The following is an 18,539-nucleotide window of genomic DNA, read 5'->3' on the forward strand; positions in this document are numbered from 1 at the left end:
TTTTCTCGGGGTCAACACACAGGTGCTGTGTTCCAGAGGTGGCCAAGGCTGTTGCCAACAGAACTTGGTAGTGTAAGAGTTACCCAGGTGGTATTGGTTTTGAAGGCCTGAAGGAGTGTGGAGATCAGCTGAGACTTGGCTCTGTGAGAAGCCAGGAGAGGCCACTGCTGAAGGTGCAGCCTCAGCAGCAGTTGAAGGCCCAGGATTAAAGGGACCATGCAGAGAGCCTTTGAGAGGCTATTGGGGAAGTCCATCCCAGTTGCAGTAACATAAGATGACCACCAAGAAGAGCAACAGCAATGGAATGGAGCCTTCTGGAGCTTAGAAGACAAGCTGTGTGTGCTGCAGGGGGTGGGGCTGGAGAAGTGACCCAAGCCCCTTGGAGGAGCCCAGAAGATCATCTGCAAATATTAAACAAACCCACAAAAGAGAAACAGGAACACAGTGTACAAATCTGGGCCAAAGCAGTCACTGGTAAGTCAGTGTAAGAGGAAAAGCATGAGAAGACAGTGTAAACTGTATCCTGTCCTGGTGTGGAATTTGCTAGATTGTGTATTTCCTTTAACCAAGTCAGTTTCAGGGAGTCTGTTCTTAAGGCAATGTAGGTTTTCTCTACTGTGTTCCTTGCTCTCTTCTGAGTCTTGCTCACTAAATGAACTGTGAGCATCTGAATTATTCTGCAGTCTGTTTCAGGCAATCTAAAGTAGACTTTGCTTACAAAAATAAAAATAAAAAACGTTACTCTTCAGAGTTCTTCCAGCCCCCCCATTTCCCAGTTTCCAAGCCCCTTCCACATATAACTGTTTGTTACAGTGGCACCTCCCTTCCAGGTGTTCTACCCACATAGCACAGTTTGCTGAGGCTGCTGTAGCGAACTGCCTGTGTAGTGATTGAGAACTTTACAGCTTCTGCCTTCCTCAAGGCGGGAGTCTGTCTCTGGAAGGCTCTGCATGTCAGCAGCTAGGTCACATTGAGACACTCTGCTGTGTAAGACAATAGTCACAGGATCTAGAGATTAAGGTATGACCTGGAGAAGCAGGGCATTATTTAGCCTAACACATTTGGATGTTTTATACAAGGGCCCACATTTTCACACTGGTTGTTAGTGTGGCTTTAAGAGCATGGCATAATGGAAATGGACCACAGAATATCTTTCAAAATAACTGACAATGGGTTCTCAGAGGTTGTAGGCCTGCATATTAATGTTACCTCATGTAACAAAACAAAGCATCGTGGTTGCCCTTAGGAGACAGGATGAAGTGTCTGTCAGCTTGCAGAGGGGATCATGCCTTCAAGGACTTCTGAGCAAATGGGGAGGTGATATCTATCCCCTTGACACACTGAATGCTTTAGTGTACTTGTGGCTTCAACACAAGACATTTAGTCTCTCCAGTCACGATACTAAATTAATTCTAATAATGATGGTAATTTAGTTCATAATATACATTTTGCTTCAGAATATGAAGGGTAGCCAGGGTTCAGTGACATTTGGGGTTCCTCAGTATAAGTAAAATGTCCTGTCATCTTTACAACTACAGCCACTGAAGTCTACAAGCATACAGTAAGCTGCCACACATGACCGAGGATTGTCTTGGTCACCGCCTGCAACCGACCATGGAGAGAAATGTGGCAGCTCAGAGTCAAAAGAGAAAAGAATAAAACATACATTTTCCTAACATTCTAAAAAGGCTAAGACAGCAGATGTCTCTGGTTTTGTTCTTTGACTACCAGGTTTGTATCTGTGGGAACATGTTTTCGAAGGCACTCTTGATCCCCGGACGTGACTGCGCAATGGAGGGAAGGACAGTTGATTGTAGGAAGAACACAGTACAGGTACTGTTAGACAACACTGACCTTGCCTGCCGCGTGACGTCTCATGGACCTACCTGAGGGAATATACTCTCATAAGTATGCTCTATATTTTATCATATAGTATGCACAGTATATTTATACTTTTATAAACCTATTTTATATCTTTATGCTTCAGCTTGGGAAGAATACAGAAATCTATCCTGGGAATGAATAAATAAATAAATAAATAAATAGGTCCTGCTTACACTTTAGTAAATGTTTTCTTATTAAATTAGACATTTCAAGGTAATTTTGGAGGGAAAGCTGGAGACCTGCCTCAGTGGCAGATGAGTTGCCTGGCATGTGCCAGGCCCCGGATTCAGTAACCAGTGCAGAGAAGAAAGAAATTAAAAGTCTGTAAATAAATCCTGGGGAGTCTTATTTCTGTTTTGGTTTTAGCTGATGATATGGAAAACTTCATGTCCTACATTTCATACACTTGACTGGTAAATGAATACAATGTTCTATGCCTTAGAGGATGAAAGTAAACATTACTTTCATGATTTTCTTTTCTTTTGTAGCTAGGTTACCTGGAAATACTCAGAGTCCAACTTTTACTTATTAAAACATTGTATGTCATATCTACTATGATTTACGTAACTATGTAGGCTCCCTTTTTTTCCAAAATTCAAAACTGTTTCTGTTTTGATTTTTAGATTCTAAAGAACCAGTGCATTGCCAACACTTTCAAGGGTTTTACTTTTATTTAACTTACTTATCACTGTATAATTTCTTAAGTTTCAAATAGAATTAAGATGATTTTAATTAGAAAAAACATAGTTTTATCATGAAGCTACTGTTTCCAGTTGGCTTTTAACGGAAGTAAATATTAGTTGTTTTTACATGTTTACTTGGTTTTTGTTATTGTTGTTTCAAGACAGTGTTTTTCTGTGTAGCCTTGGCTGCCCTGGACTTGCTTTGTAGACCAGGCTGGCCTCAAACTCACAACGATCTGCCTGCCTCTGCTTCCTCAGTGCTGGGATTACAGGTGCATATCACTGAACCCGACTTGTCCCTTTTTGTGTTCAATTAAATATTTTATATAATGTTAGTACAAGAGGACATGAGGACATGAATACATGTTAGATCATGAATACATGATCCAGTCCAACCTGCATTCCCTCCCCTCCAGTTCCTTCTCTGTACAACCCACCACTTCTCCCTTCAACCTTATGTTCACATGTGTGCCGACATACACACCTCGGCAGCCTGCAGCTACCAGCTGGTTTTGAGAACAGGTTTCTTGTAGAAGCTTAGTGATTAGGCTAGACTGTCTGGACAGTGAGCACCAGGGATCTGCCTCTCCATCATGACATCAGCCTTTTATCTTAGTTCAAGAATTGTCCTTAGGTCCTCATGCTCACGGCACAAGCACTTTACCAACTCAGCTAGCTCCCTGGCCTGTCATTGCTTGACTCTCTCAGAGGAATCATACATGCAGTGTAAACAGGTATTTAGCCTCATTGTTCTAATCTCATTGTAGGTTGTGTGTATACTCCTAAACTTCACACTAGTTAGATTTCACTGCTTGAAAGAGTAAGTGGATCTTAGTGGTAGGAAGGCTGTCATAGAATGTGCAACACCTTGGGTTCAATGGCCAGTCCAAAAAAAAAGTGAATGTCTATTGCATGCATAAATTGCTTTCTGTGTTTGTAGTTGAGCAGTGAACATGTCAGTGGACTAACATTGCAGAGACGTTTCTGGAATTGAACTAGTATATAGAGTGGAATATGTGAGACTCTCATTTCTTCACTGAAGGCACAGTCATGCCTGTCACCCTAAGCTTATGATTACTTGGTATTACCACAGTGATAGAAAAGGGATTAAAGCAAAACATCATTAACTACCACCAAGAAAGGCTAAGCCCAGTTTGCCTTTCTGAGGTTTGTATGCAAGATTTTATGTCATCATGGAAGAAACCGTGTTATTTCCTCTTAGAGAACTTTGTAGTCAAGTTCTGTGACAGATTTTTAAAATACCTTATTAAACAATGAAAAGTAGTAGATAATGTATCCAAAATTGATGAAGTCTTATAGAATCGCAAGTTGTAGTCTCAATGAAGTTACACTGCTACTAACTTAAGAGAATTCCAAAACTACACTGTTTGCACAGTTGTTTCAGACTCAAATGATTTCTCTGGGCTCTCTATATGGAAGTGCTTACTCTGAAGACATTTTTCAGTTGAGGCAAACAGTAGAAAAATATATTGAACATTGTAAGTTCTGATGCTTACACATATGCTAAGTAACCCACAAGAGCAAATTAGAATTCTGTACATGATTATTTTCAGTTAATGGATTATCAGTAATAACCTTAGATAATTAGAACATAGCACTCATTCTGTACATTATACTACTCATACACAAGCCTTATTTTTATAATGTTAGTGTATAGTAGGAAATTTTCGTGTTTTAAGTGTAGTAGCTAAGGGTTGGAAATACAGTTCAGTTGGTAGAACTCTCACTGAACATGCGCACATCTGGGCTTGGCTCCCAGCGCCACATGGACAGGGAGTGGGGCGCACATTCTTATTCCTAGCACACTGAGAGTGAGGGCATCCATAATTCTCTCCCTTAACTAGATGCTCAGGCATCTTTACCCCTTCTTCTCTTGGGCCTTCCCTCACCCTGAGCTCTCTGGGAGGTGATCTCCCTACTCCAAGATGTTCTGTGCATTCCATCCTTCTCTTCTCAGACCATGTTCTGTCAGGTGCTGCCTCTCTCTCCTTCATTTTCCTCCCCAAGTACTCTCCGTTGATCCTCATCCAGAATTTCAGAACGGTTGTCCACACAACCGTTCTGAAGATGAGTTGCCGGGTAAAAGTGGTTGCCCTTAACTCAGACAACCTGAATTCAACCCCAAGGTCTGCATGGTGGAAGGAGAGAACCAACTCCTCCAAGTTGTCCTCTGGCTGTCACAAGAACACCTTGGCAAACATGCACACAAATCCTTTGAATTATGTTAAGAATCTCCTGAAGCTTGATGCTTTCCTTTACATTGTATCTTAATGCCTTGCCTTCAGTGAAGAAATGAGAGTCCACTCTCATATACTAGCTGAATTTCTACATCCAAAGCTTTCTATTATTCTGTCCCACTTGCTCAGAAGAACTTGCATTATACAAATTGCACTTCCAAGAGAATATTAATTAAATCTTATTCTAGATTTTATATAAAATTATTGAAATTCCTTTGTTCAGTTTTGTTTATCTCTTGCTTGTGGTGTGTTGTTTTCGACAGCTTCATCACTGGCCCCGGTGTGGTTCCAGGGTACTTCTCCATAGACGTGGACAATGTGGTCCTTGTGTTAAATGGAAGAAAAAAAGCAAAGATCACCCATGCCACCCAGTGGTTACTGTATGCACAGAATTTAATGCAAACCCAGAAACTGCAGCATCTGGCTGTTGTCTTGCTTGGAAATGAATACTGTGACAATGACTGGATAATGCAGTTCCTCAAAAGAAATGGAGGCTTTGTGGACCTGCTTTTCATAACATACGACAGCCCTTGGATTAATGGCGCAGATGTTTTCCAGTGGCCTTTAGGTGTAGCAACGTAAGTACAAAATAAGAAAGGCATCCCTTGGGTGTTCTGAACAGAACAGGGAAGATGGTGTTTTAAATGGCAGTAAGCTCACTGGTGATGAGGCATGCCTATCTTTCCTACCATCCAAAAGAGTACCCTCGAGCATCAGTGGCAATAGTAACTGCTTTGTTGTATTTTACCATCTTCTGAGGAGAACTGAAGACTACTTGTTTGTTCTAAAAATAGATATAGGATAAAATTTTAAGCATATTAGTGTCCTGAAGAGATGTTTAGCAGAGAATGAACAAAGACAGAGCCATAATTCTACTGAAAACAAATACTGTTGTGGCAATATTTTTATATACTGTATAGACTTCCCTTGGGTTTGTGATTGGCTGACTTGATGTTAATCTCAAGTGTAAAAGCAGAGGTTAATTAAATGATATTTAGGGTCCTCAATATATAATCATCCTCCAGTTTAAAAAAATGGAAAACATTATTTAAACTTTCTGTGGATAGATTTTTAATAGTAAGAGATAGGCTCTCAGTAGTATATAAACGTTCTGAGGTCAGGAGTTTTCTTCCCTGATTTAAAATAGTTCTGTAGAAATGGGCTATAGAGGTGACTCAGCAGTTAAGAACAATTACTGCTCATATAGGAAACTCAGATTCATTTCTAAGCACCCACATGCTGTGTCTCATAGCCATGTGTGATTACAGTTCCAAGGCTCTGAATCCCTGTTCTGAACTCTGTGGGCGCTTGGCTACACATGGAGACAAGCAGGCACACAAATATACTAATATACACATAAATTTAAAAAAAGTAAATTTTAAAATAATGCTTATACACTGTAGGTACTCACATATTTGTGTAGGAAATGAATCATCTCACTGATAGAATTAAATCCGACATTCGTTATTATGTCACTGGTTACCACCATTTGTAGATTCAGACTGCTTTAGCTGTACAGATGTCACTAGAGAAATGCCAGGGACAGGTATTCCCACCCCTACATGGAAAACATTCCAGGCGAACAGGTTTAGGCTGGGACCAGCCTTAAAATTTCAAAAACTTTGTAAGTACACCCAACCTTCAGAAAAATCTATTTATTGAAAAGAGTCTGTATTTGTAGAAATATTTATACTTTATCCACATTGTATGACATCACCTACTCACCTAATAGAAGACAGAAGCATAGTAATTCTGGTGTTGCCAGCCTCACCCTGTTCCCGATGAGGAGATATTGGGTAGCATCCGGAAACCTTTTGGTTGTCTCAACTGAAGAGGGGGAATTATAACAACTGGTGTCAAGGGGGTAGAGCCCAGGAATGTTATTAAACATGGTGCAGTCTATGGCACTCTTTCAAACAAAAAGTTATTTGACCCAAAATGCCATAATAATCTTGTGTACAGCATAGACTACAGGCACACATTTATATGCAAACCAGTGCCCATGGAATGAGCCTCCTCTGTATAATAACAGGTTTGTTGTAAGCGGTGATTGATATATCTTCTCGTAAACTGCTGTTAGTCCTAAACAGCTGTATAACCAAATCACGACACAGAGACTGGGTTTATTTAGTTAACCTAGAACACAGTGCTGGGCAATAGCTACTCCATCCTAAACCTCCAAGCCCTCATGGTTTCCTAACATTTAGATTTCCCACGTTATACATGCTTTTTGTGAAATATTGATCCAGTCCATCCCCATGTAGTTCCAAGATCTCTCCTCCAGCTCTCTCTCCTAGCTCTCCTCTCCTCCCACTGCCCTCTGGCTCCTCCCCTCTTTCCTGTCCTCTGGCTCCTCCCAGCTCAACATTGTGTCTAATTTCTTTATTTTGGACTGTTTGCACACAGTTGAGACAGGATGCTTAAAATAAGTATCACAAGGCAATATCCGGATTGAAACCAGACAGATGGGGGGGGGGAAGATATCAGCATTTGAATAAACAAGGGTAAGGTGTATACATTTCAAAAGAATGTTATACCAACACAGGTTTTATTCATTGTTTTATTTTTGGAATTTTTTTGAAATTAACTTTTCAGAGTTCATGATTATAACAGTATATTTTCTTTTCAGTGGACAAATAGGACTGTTTATGTCTATGGTGTACAATGTGCTTAGAAACCATTGAACTTAACACATGGCTTAACAAGCCAAGCTGTGGGGCATCCTGCCATATAGTAATTCATTACTTGCTTTTATAGATACAGAAAGTTTCCCGTGGTTGAAGCAAACAGGTCGATGATGCATGATGAGAGGCCCTACATCTGTAATTTTTTAGGAACTGTCTATGAAAACTCATCAAGACAAGCACTGATGAACATTTTGAAACAAGATGGAGGTGATAAACTTTGTTGGGTTTCTGCAAGAGAGCAGTAAGTTCAATGTTTGCATGGTTCCTTCCTGTTGCTCTCCAATCCGAATGTAACCTTGTGTACGAATAGGTTTCCAGAGAAACAATGGTAACTGCTTATTCCAGCCTCCTGTCTGAAGGTACAACAGTAACTAAAACTTAGGAAACTGGCTTTTCTCCAGTCTTTCCCATTATACTCAGGAAGCAAGTATTGATGGAGTAATGGAAGTCATTTTGCAATAATTTCTTTTGCTATTAAATAAACACATGGAGTATAAAGCTGAGTGGCCAGGGAATGGATGCCTAAAACATATGCTTCTAGATCTAGAAATTTATTTTTTAATTGTGACAGAAATTGCCTTCTAGATGGATATCACTAATTACAATGAATTTAATACAATTACTGTTAATGTAATTGTATTAAATTCATTTACTCTGAGTTACCAAACAACTGCCAAATGCCAGAAACCATCTTACTCTTAATAACAGTGAAAACAAAACAAAAACAGTGCCCTCATGCCACTTGTTGGTGGAGACAAGTAAAACAGTGTGTGTCAGGAGATGGTAATGCCTTGTAAGAAGAGAATTAAAGACAAGAAGGCCACAGAGAGGACTGAGGTGGAGGGTAGAACATTTGTTTTCAAGGAGCGAAAGAGAGCACCAGGTGGAGGGCTACATTATATACAGGCCTGAAGAGGGCACAGGAGTCAGCAGGGTCCATTTAGAGAGGGGAGCCAAAGCAAAGGACATAAGGCACGGGGGGTGCTTACACAGCAGCTGAAGGGCTGGTGAGTGAGAGGTTGTATGAGAAAGGAAAGTCTTACTGGAGGAAAAGGACTAATAAAATGGTTCTGGTTGAGCTGAGTTAGAGGTCAGGTAGTACCCTCTGCTTCTGCTGCTTCTAGACCATTCTGTCCTAACCTCTTGACACCTCTTCAGTCTCCCTTTAGAGATTGGAGCTTATTTCACTAAGAGAATACAAATGGAAAAGAATGCCAGGCCCAGCTTCTGCATGTATGTGGCCTATATATTCATTCCATTCTCAAGACCACAGCCAGATTGAATGTTAAAATGTTTATTGCTTATGTCGTTCCCTCATCAGAACACTACAGGTGAGTCTTCTGTGAGCAGACTTTGTGGTTTTTGACTGCTCACCTCAGTTCCTCTATTTCCACCTTGCTGGCCTCCCGACCAGTTCTTGGGCATAACAAGCACAAGCATGACCTTCATCTTTGTTTATTCTCTACTCTTCCCCACGTCTAAACTAGCCTGCCTGTTCACATACAGCTCTTGATTCTGAGCCCTTGGCAGTGAAACATTCAGTAATCACCCATACGAAAATGCAGCCCTGTCACTCCAGAAGCCCCTCTGTGCTTTTCCTCACAGGGCTTCAGACTTTCTAGAAAATGTCCTGACTTAACTCAAAGACCTAATGCCCACCACTGGATACAGCACAGCTGCATCAGAGTAAGAGGAGAGAACTCAACACTCGGGAATTACGGAGTGAATGAACACAACCATTCGAAGATTGATCACCGGATATTTTTAAATATACAGCAATAAAATGTTCAGATTATTGTCAAATGTTCAAAACAAAAAACTTGTTTTAGGCAGTCTTACATAGCACAGGCTGGCCTCAAACTCGGTATTTAGCCCAGGATGATGTTAAACTCCTGATTCTTCCTATGCCTCCCAACTTGTAGAATTAGGGAATTATATACCCAGTTTATGGATAGATGATGATCAATACTAGGTCTGAGTTCTAGCAGCTGGGCTATACCCACACCCCCAAGCCTTAAAGAAGTTTTAAGAAATGTGTTTGGTCCAACATTTTCAATGCCTCTCATATTTATCATCTCTATGATGTGTTCACATTTTTGATAACTGACATTAAAAGATTTGCTTCAAAAAAGATGCCATAGGAAAGTAAAACCTTACAGGGATTTCTTTGTTGTTTGTTTAATTTCCTAGGTGGCAGCCTCAGGAGACAAATGAAAGTCTTAAGAATTACCAAGATGCTTTGCTTCAGAGTGACCTCACTTTGTGTCCTGTAGGAGAGAACACAGAGTGTTACAGAATATATGAGGCCTGCTCGTTTGGCTCCATTCCTGTGGTAGAAGATGTGATGACAGCTGGCCACTGTGGAAACATGTCCAGTCACCACAGCACTCCTCTGCAGTTACTCAAGGCCATGGGTGCCCCCTTTATCTTCATCAAGGACTGGAAGGAGCTTCCTGCCATTTTAGAAAAGGAGAAGACTGTAACTTTACAAGAAAAGATTCAAAGAAGAAAAATGTTACTTCACTGGTACCAACACTTCAAAACAGAACTAAAGTGGAAATTTACTAATATTTTAGAAAGCTCATTTTTTATGAATAATAAAGGTTAATCATACCTAGTTGTAAGTGTGTGTTCTTAAGTGTGAATATGTACAGCACTTGATAATGTGGCTCCATCAACTCAGTTTCACAGAAGGGACCAAATGTTCTCCTTTTTGGCTACTGCTGTATACAAGATCAAAGAAATGGCGATATTTTACTGAGGCTGACCTGGCAAGATCCTTAAGTGGTTAAAGGGTGCTTACTGCCAAGGCTGATGAGCTAAGTTCAGTCCCCCAGAAACCACATGGTAGGAGAGAAGTGAGTCTCATGGGCTGTCATGTAACCACCCCACCAGCGTGCACACACAAACACATCAATTAGGTGGATAGATAGATTGGTGGGTGGATGGATAGGTAGACAGGTGACACAGGTTCAGTTCTACCGAGATCAAGAAGCCAGCATTTACTGACCATGTTCACTGACTTTAACCCACTTTAGGGGCTGGAGTGCTGGCTCGGTGTTTGAAAGTGCTCACTATCCTTGCATATAGCCTGAGTTCAGTGCCCAGCATGCATGGCACACACTCAGCCATCTGTAAGTATTGCTCAGTAGGTCCTGACATGTTCTTCTGTCTTCCATGCACACAAGTGCATATGACACATAAAATAAAGAACTAACTGATAGAGTACTATTTACTAGGGCTGACATCTGGTCATGTCAGTAGCAGGATATATGCTGAACAATGGCTGCAAGGTTAGATAGCATCAATGAACTTAATGGCTCTTCTATACAACATGGAAATTATTTTAATATAATTGAAAGGTGCCTGAGTGGGTGTTACGTGCTTTCACAAACTGTATCAACTCTGAGGTGATTTGTATGTGAATTAGCAAGTTGTGGCTAGTACACTAAATATGTAGTCCCAAAACATTGCACTTGATAACACGTTCTATTTTATGTACCAATATTAGAAATTGCAAGCTTTAGGGAAACAGCATTATATGTTAAAACACTGGTTATTGCAGTCAGAAAAAAAAAAAAAACATTAAAAACTTGTTTCCATGAGGATTTTGCTCAAGCCAACTAACTGGTCATACTCTCTTCTCAGTATGAAAAGCATTTGTGTCCTTAACATAGTAACAAGACAGCCAGCAGGAACAAGTGGGAAAAGTTTATTTTGGCTCATAGTTTGTGACATCTGCAGGGTACCAAGGCCAGAAAGGAGGCATGAATGGATGTATCCAGGCTAGCAGAACTGTCAGGCATCAACTATTTGCATCATGGCTGACCAGGTAGAAGAACGCCAGACTACAGAGAGGTGTGTAAAAATCTCACAGGACCTGCTTTGCCAGCCAGTCCCCTTCTAATGGCTCCACAGCCTTTAGAACAGACTCCATGCTGTGACTAGAGTTCAGGACGGTGAGTGTTCATCCTAGGAAGATGGCAGGATAGTGTAAACATGGATGGTTAGGAGCCAACAGTTGTCAACTTGGCAATACCTGAGGCACCAGGTCATGTTTCTGGAGCTGTTAGCTTACTGCTGCTTGCTGTCTTACAGAAGATGGTTTGATGACACTATCTTAGCTGGTGATTGCTGTGTGTCCCATCAGTCCAGCAGCCAATTACCTTGGATCTCAGGATGAAAAAAGAAAAAAAGGGATTTTCAGTGTTTATGTGTAAGAGTGTCAAGTCTATCCCTTTTTGCAGAATTGAATTTGTGATAAAAGGAGGGAAACAGGCAATATAGATGCTTTGGGGGAGCTTGAGGAAATTTAAAAGGTGATCTGAAATCTTTTAGAACAGGTTCTGCTGAAATCATGCTAAAAGTTCAATAGTACTATTATTCAAGTAAATACCTTTCAAAACTTGTCCAGACCAACAGATACAGCTGTGTTCAGTCAACATAAAACAGATACACTGAACCAGATAGAAGAAAAAGCAGGCAACAGCTCTGTACTTACTGGCACAGGAGATGAATTTCTGAACAGAACACCAATCACACAGGCACTAGGATAAATGGAACCTCATGGAACTGTAAAACTTCTGTAATACAAAGGACACTATCAATTAAAGTAGCACCCTACAGAATGCAAAAAGATTTTTACCAACTCCACACCTGATGGAGGACTAATATCCAAACTATGTAAAGAACTCTAGAAACTAGATAACAAAAAAAGCAAATAATCCAATTAAAAATGGAACGGGGGCTACAGGTTAGTCAAAAAATGGACGCAGGCACTAAACCTCTTTGCATAGGAACTTATTCTGGTCCCAGTTGACAATGTGACCAACTGCTTGAGCTCCAGCTACCAACTAGGTCTTCCTATATATATCAACTATACCCTTGAATTGTGGATGACAGTATGAACTCTCTCCTTGCTTTGTCAAAATATTTTTTCATAGTAAACAAGAAAAGGAACTAATACGGAAAATCAGTACTGGGAGTTGGGCTGTTGTTACAATACCCTGACCATGTGATTCTTAATACTTTGGAAGTGAGTTGCAGAAGAAATGTGGAAGATTGGAGAACTTCAGGCAACAAAGCCCTTAAGTGCTGTAATGAGAACTTGATGTAGGATGCTTGAATGACAGGAATGCTGATGGGTTATCCCCTAGCTATCTGCTCCCTAGGTTGTGTCAGAAAATCTTGAATGGATCATAAAAGCAACAGTGTGAGCATAATCTTATAAAGTATGTTCTGGACATCTCTGGACTTTTTAAAATAAAGACTTCATAATACCATTATAAATTATGCAATGAACAGAAAAGGTTAAACTATTACATGTAAAACTGATTATTATGAAACTGGAACTATTGAGGCTAAATACTAAATCACAGTGAGGATGTGAAGGGGAATAATACTCTTAATGAGTAACAAATTAATTTCAGTTTAATCTGTACCAAAAATGTTAAAGTAGCTTTAAGTTGAGTACCCTTTTTCGAATAAACAGTTTGGTACAGCACTTAAAACAAGGCTGAGACTTATATTTGAAGATACCAGTGTTGAAAATGTACATTTGGAAATACTTCATTCAACTTCCAAAAACACAGATCTCCGTACTTTCAGAAAACAAAGCTTTTTTATTTCTTTATCTATTTATTAAAATTTTAACAAAGAAGAAACTTCATTCAGATGCTAGCACCAGATACCCCCGGTGTGAAGACTGTGCCTGAGAGTGCTCTCAAGATGCAGTCCCAAGGTACAATAATCATGTGTTTATAAAGGCTCAAAGGCTGTGTCCATCCTGGCTTTGTGCACCTAGAGGCTGGAACACTGGCAGACTTCCTGCCTTCATGTCCTCAGACACCTCCATCTAGGTGCAGTCAAGAGCAAGCAAGCTTGTCCACAGGAGTGACCACACACTGTCTGTATCCTCCATGAACAAGACCAGGCAATCACAAGAACAACGCCTAGCATTCTGAGACCTCCTCTGTCCTTGGACAAGTAGGACTTACAGGCTAGACACACTTTTTGTTTTATAGTTCTCTTAAGCACAGCAACTTTAAACATAATGTTCACCATCACTTCCATCCCCCACTTAAGTTGTATCCTGAGTCAAGTTCTTGACCCTGTGGTGAGTATCTGTGAAAGGTACAGGCTAGATTTACAGGTTTCTTTATGAATTCTATACCCCATATTAATTAAACTAAGTTCTCCTGGTAGTCTTCCATAAAGCAGAAGGACACGGACAAAAGGAGAAGTGGGTGAATGGGGACAAGACCCACCCTGCTGCAGAAGAATGTCCAGGCCTGCAGTATGAGATAGGGTGCCTGGCAACCAGTCCAGAGGGCCAAAGCTCCCCCATCCAGGACATTCTGGGTGTAACTTGAAGATCAGATATCCACCAGATGTCGGGGGCAGGCCTGACTGTACGTGGGTGCCTAAAACGAACCAATGATATTTAAAGTTAACTACCCATAAGCCCATTCACCCAATCCTGTACTGCCAAGCTTGCAACCCCCACGCCTCCCTTGCTTTTTCCTTTAAAAACCCCATGCCTTTGTCTCTCGGGACTGTTCCCTGATGACTTGCAAAGCAGCCCCATCACTCACTGGCCTGAATAAACCTCTTCTGATTGAGGCAATCCATCTCCAAGTTACCTTGATCTGTCTCTCTGGTAATTGGGATCTCGTGGGCCTAACACCTGTTCACATTGGGATTTAATAAACATCAGTATACTGGCACCCAGACCAAAATTTCTGTATCTAGTTAAGACATTTATGATGCACAAGCCAGCGATGATCAGCAGAAACAGAAGTGTCTGGTGTTCTGCAATAGCTGAAGACAGAGTTATCACCCGGAAAATCAAAGAAATGAGAATGGCAACCATGGGCTTCCCCTGTTCTGGGTCATTTTTCTGTCTGCAGTGTAGGGGATTGTTTGTTTGTTTGTTTTTGTTTTTGTTTTCCTGAGAGTACAGGAATCTCTAATGATTGCTGAGTGGTTTGCATAGAACAACGTTTTCTCTTACAGCCACACAATCACATCCTTGTTCTGCACAGAGTATGGTGAGTGCTCTATCATGTTGCAAAACTGCTTCAGCTAATGGATCAACCTGCTGATGGATCTTGATCTAGTTGTTTTACAGGTACCTTTTTTTTTTTTTCAAACAAGGGAGCCTGGAGGTCAGTATGAGCCAGCCTGGTTTGTTGGGTAGGCACTCCAAGTAGCCATTTGTCTTCCTTGCCAGAGAGTTTCCTTTGGACTGAACCTTTTCAGTCTTTTGTTGAGGATAAGGGGTGACATAGATGATTTTGTAAATGGGCCTCAACTGAAATTAGGATGCCATTGTAGGGGCCCAGGAAGGCTGGAATGTTAATCAAAGCCTGGGAGGGGATTCATTCAGGAAATGGGGCACTCATCAGAAGCATCTGGTTTCCTGATCAAGGTAAAAGACTGGAAGCAATCACAGCAGCTGGACTGGAGCACATCACCTAGCAAGCCCAGGCTCTCCACTTTTGTAGGACTGCCTGGGGCTTGGGTGCTGTAGATCACTTTTGAAGTGCTTTATTGTCTGATTCTGGTTCCTGGGTGGTGACTGTCAGATGAGTGGAAATCTGCTGAGACATATTCAGACTAGGGACAGAAGCTAAAGTTAAGGAACTTAAAGGAAACTCTTACATTTGGAGCACCCCCCAAACACACACACACACACATATTCCATCAGGAACAGGCAAGAGTTGGGGAATCTTAGTCTGTTGATTGGAGTTCAATTGACCTGTGACAGGTAGATAGATCCAAGTTGCAAACCCAGTGAGGCTCACATTAATTCTTTTAAGTTACAAAAGATGAACTTCTGGAGCCTTCTACTTTTAAGTCATAATAAAAGCTTGGGGATTAAAAAAAATTATCTGGGGTTAAAAACATCAACATTCTTTTCTTTGTCCAGAGGTCTGGACAAAGGTGGTTTTAACATGATGAGAAGTAATTTTAGGTATCAGAACTCCATTGATTACTATGTTAAAACTTTGAATTTTTGAAGTCTTGATATCACATATTTTTTTTTTTTTGTTTTGGTTGTTCTGTTTGGTTTTTCAAGGCAGCCCTGGCTGCGATATTGAGCTTCTCCCAGGATGAGGACAGGTCTTGGCTAAAGTGCCCTGTCTTCACGTCAGAGGTTTGGAAGGAGAGCAATCTCAGCATGCAGATGTATGAACAGGTTCCAGCTTACACTGTTGGATCTTGTCTCAGACATCTGCTTTCCAGTTCTCTGGGACAACCTCACTACACCATGCAAGGAACAGCAGGCACAGGATCTTGCAAAGTATGTTCAAAAAACTCCAAACTTTATTAAATAAAAACTTTATTGAATAACAACACAAATGTAAGATTTACTGCTAATAAAAAATTAAAGTTTCCTGTATAAAAATAGATTATCATGTAGTTGGCAATATTCACACTAAATATATTAAGTATATACCAATAGTGGGGCTAAGGTGACAGAATATAAATATTAACATGACATATTAAATTTCAGCCTAATATATACAAAGAAAACATCTTAAAAATAGCTTAAGAATATCTATATTTATATATATAATATATAAAATATATTTTTATTTATATATAAATATTTGTTTATTTAAAATATATATAAATATATATATATATATTTTTGGAATAAACAGTTTAGTACAGCCCTCAGGAGGGTGAGGCTTCAAGGAGTCCCGGGTTTACAACGCACATCTACCATTAGTTACTCCTCTTCGGAGAATAAAATAGATGTCTTTACTTCCAGGCTGGGAAGTATTTTGAGATGCCTCCGGTGCGTTTCTTACTTCTCCTGGATTGCTCGGGTCCCATGAACAGCAGCACACTGTGACACTTCTGTAGTAGCACACAGTACCGGAAGGCAACCGGAGATTCACGTGGAGACAGGCAACTGGTGGCCTTCCTTTCAGAAATAACTAATGCAAACAAGCAGTCCAGAACGAAAGGCCGAAAAGCACCGGAAGCCGTCCACTGCCAGTTAGCTAAAACTTGTGAACAAGAACAGCAAAATTCAATCCAGCATCGACCTCAGTCACAGATAAATCTCGAAAGCCGCGTGCTTGTGAGCATGCGCTGTGCAGTCCGGATAGTTTCTGACTTTCGGTGGGCACACGTGTCTTCTGTTGTTGTTGTTTCTGTCCCGACAGGGTTTCTCTGTGCAGCCGCGGCTGTCCTAACCTCAGTCTTTACACTCAGAACTTGTTCAAGGCTCTTCCACACCCAGTACCTGCAGTCCTTAGCCTCACCTGGGAAAGAGCTTGGAGCAGCTGCCTCGCAGTGGACGCCAGGGGGCGCTGCTACAGTAAGCGCTGGTGCAGGATCTCCCACACCATCTTCTTCCTGAACAGAGGCATGTGCTGCTGGGAGAAGGTGATGGGCTGGCCCCTGGAAATGTAATCTGCATATTTACAGGCGAACACGCCGCAGTCGCCCCCGTTCAGCTGCTGAGGAATCTCCTCTGCCGACATGCTGTGTTGCTTCCACTCTGCAGGGCTCAGGTCGCTGTTCCTTCTCGCTTTGCTCTCCTCCCTCAGATAGGAGAAAAGCAGCTCAAGGATGTCGGGTCTCTTCTGTCCCAAGGAGTCCAGGTAGACAATACTCTTCTTTCTTAGGTCTGTGACCACCAGGCTCCAGTGCATGCCCAGGTGAACTGGGACCAGGAGAAGTTCCTTGGCAAAGATGTTTACTGCCCGGGTCCATCTTCTGACTGACCTGTAGCCACCAGACTTTAACTTGGTGTAAAAGAAGGTATTAAATGCGTGAAGTGCCGGGTAGCCTTGACTTTGATTTCTTTCCATGAGAAGATTCATGTAAAAATTGATGACTTTGTCGTTGAGCCACTGGGTGTTCCTTAGGGTCCACAGGTCTCCTCGAGTCATTTGCAGTTTGAAGGCAGAGCTCAAGATCTCATCTTTTGACCCAGGGCCTAGCGCACTGCTGATTTCTTTCTCCATGTCCACTGTGACATCAGGACCACGGTCCAGCCCTCTGCCCTTCTCTTGGTCTTCAAGAGCCTTTTTCTTGACCTCAGGTGTTGACACTTTGCTTTTGGGCATGCCATTGCTGACACTGTCTGTGCAGATATGAGGTGTTTCCGATTCATGATTCTGCCCTTCAGCACAACCTTTGATAGTCTTGGAGGTGTCCATGGTGCTTGTGTGAGTGCCGTGAGGGCCAGAGCTCACAGGGACATCAGGTTGGAGGAGTTCCAACAGCCCTGGGCACTTTTCATTGTGGTGTTTCTGAACTTCTTCCTCCCTGTTGATGTGGGGGGGTTTCAGACCCTGGCCTCCACCCACAGACTCCTCAGTCACAGCCTCTTCCTCAGGGCCTTTGGCACACTCTGGGGCCATTAGCTGTAACGGAACCTTTTCCTGGGGTGTCCATATTCGGCTCTTGTCAGGCTCTTCATCCCCAAGCTCTATTTCATGCTGTTCCTGTTTCAGCTTCTTCCAGGACTGGACTGGCTCTTCGGAACACACATCATCCTCTTCCTCTTCTTGGCATTTCCTCTTCTGGCCTTTCTCTGGCTGTTCAGGGCTCATTGTTTTACCCTGCTTGCAAGGCTGCCTTATAGAGGGACTACTCGGATTGTCTTTGCTCAGGTGTTGGCTGCCGGCCGAGACACAGCTTTCTGTTGTCCAAGTCAAAGTGCAGGTCAGCTGGGCGTTCTGTGGGAGTTCTTGGGTTGTCCCCTTGATGGCTGAAGGGTCCCTTAGTCTACTGGGAGATGTCTTATCCACACCAGACATGGTGGTTCAAGGTCAGAAACCACAGGGGAAGAGCACAGGTTTCTTTTGGCGCTGGGGTCAGTTAGGCCAGGAAGACAGAAGGAGGTGGCAGTGTCAAAGAACACTTCTCACATAGCTGATCTTCTCTAATCTTGTCTTTCCGGTGGCATTTCCTCAGTCCCCCTATAGAAAGGTCTGTGGAGTTCCGACTCTGCGTTTTGTTTTTTCCCTACCGAGGGAGAAGGATCCCTCTAGGGCACAAGG

The 18,539-nt window shown here is 41.8% G+C and overlaps 1 protein-coding gene and 1 pseudogene across 1 annotated transcript; one reads left to right on the top strand and one right to left on the bottom strand.

The window, feature by feature from the left end:
- Positions 1–404: 404 nt before the first annotated feature.
- Positions 405–10,120, top strand: LOC132648646 (ribitol-5-phosphate xylosyltransferase 1-like; annotated as a pseudogene).
- A 6,721-nt stretch (positions 10,121–16,841) lies between these two features.
- LOC132648481 (sentrin-specific protease 2-like) lies at positions 16,842–17,603 on the bottom strand (the record flags this gene model as incomplete). The annotated part of the gene is made up of 1 exon (XM_060370005.1): positions 16,842–17,603. A coding segment is annotated over one exon (762 nt), but the record flags the coding sequence as incomplete, so codon positions are not given.
- Positions 17,604–18,539: the final 936 nt, after the last annotated feature.

This window comes from Meriones unguiculatus, chromosome 17 (genome assembly GCF_030254825.1).
Source record: "Meriones unguiculatus strain TT.TT164.6M chromosome 17, Bangor_MerUng_6.1, whole genome shotgun sequence".
Classification (NCBI taxonomy): Eukaryota; Metazoa; Chordata; class Mammalia; order Rodentia; family Muridae; genus Meriones; species Meriones unguiculatus.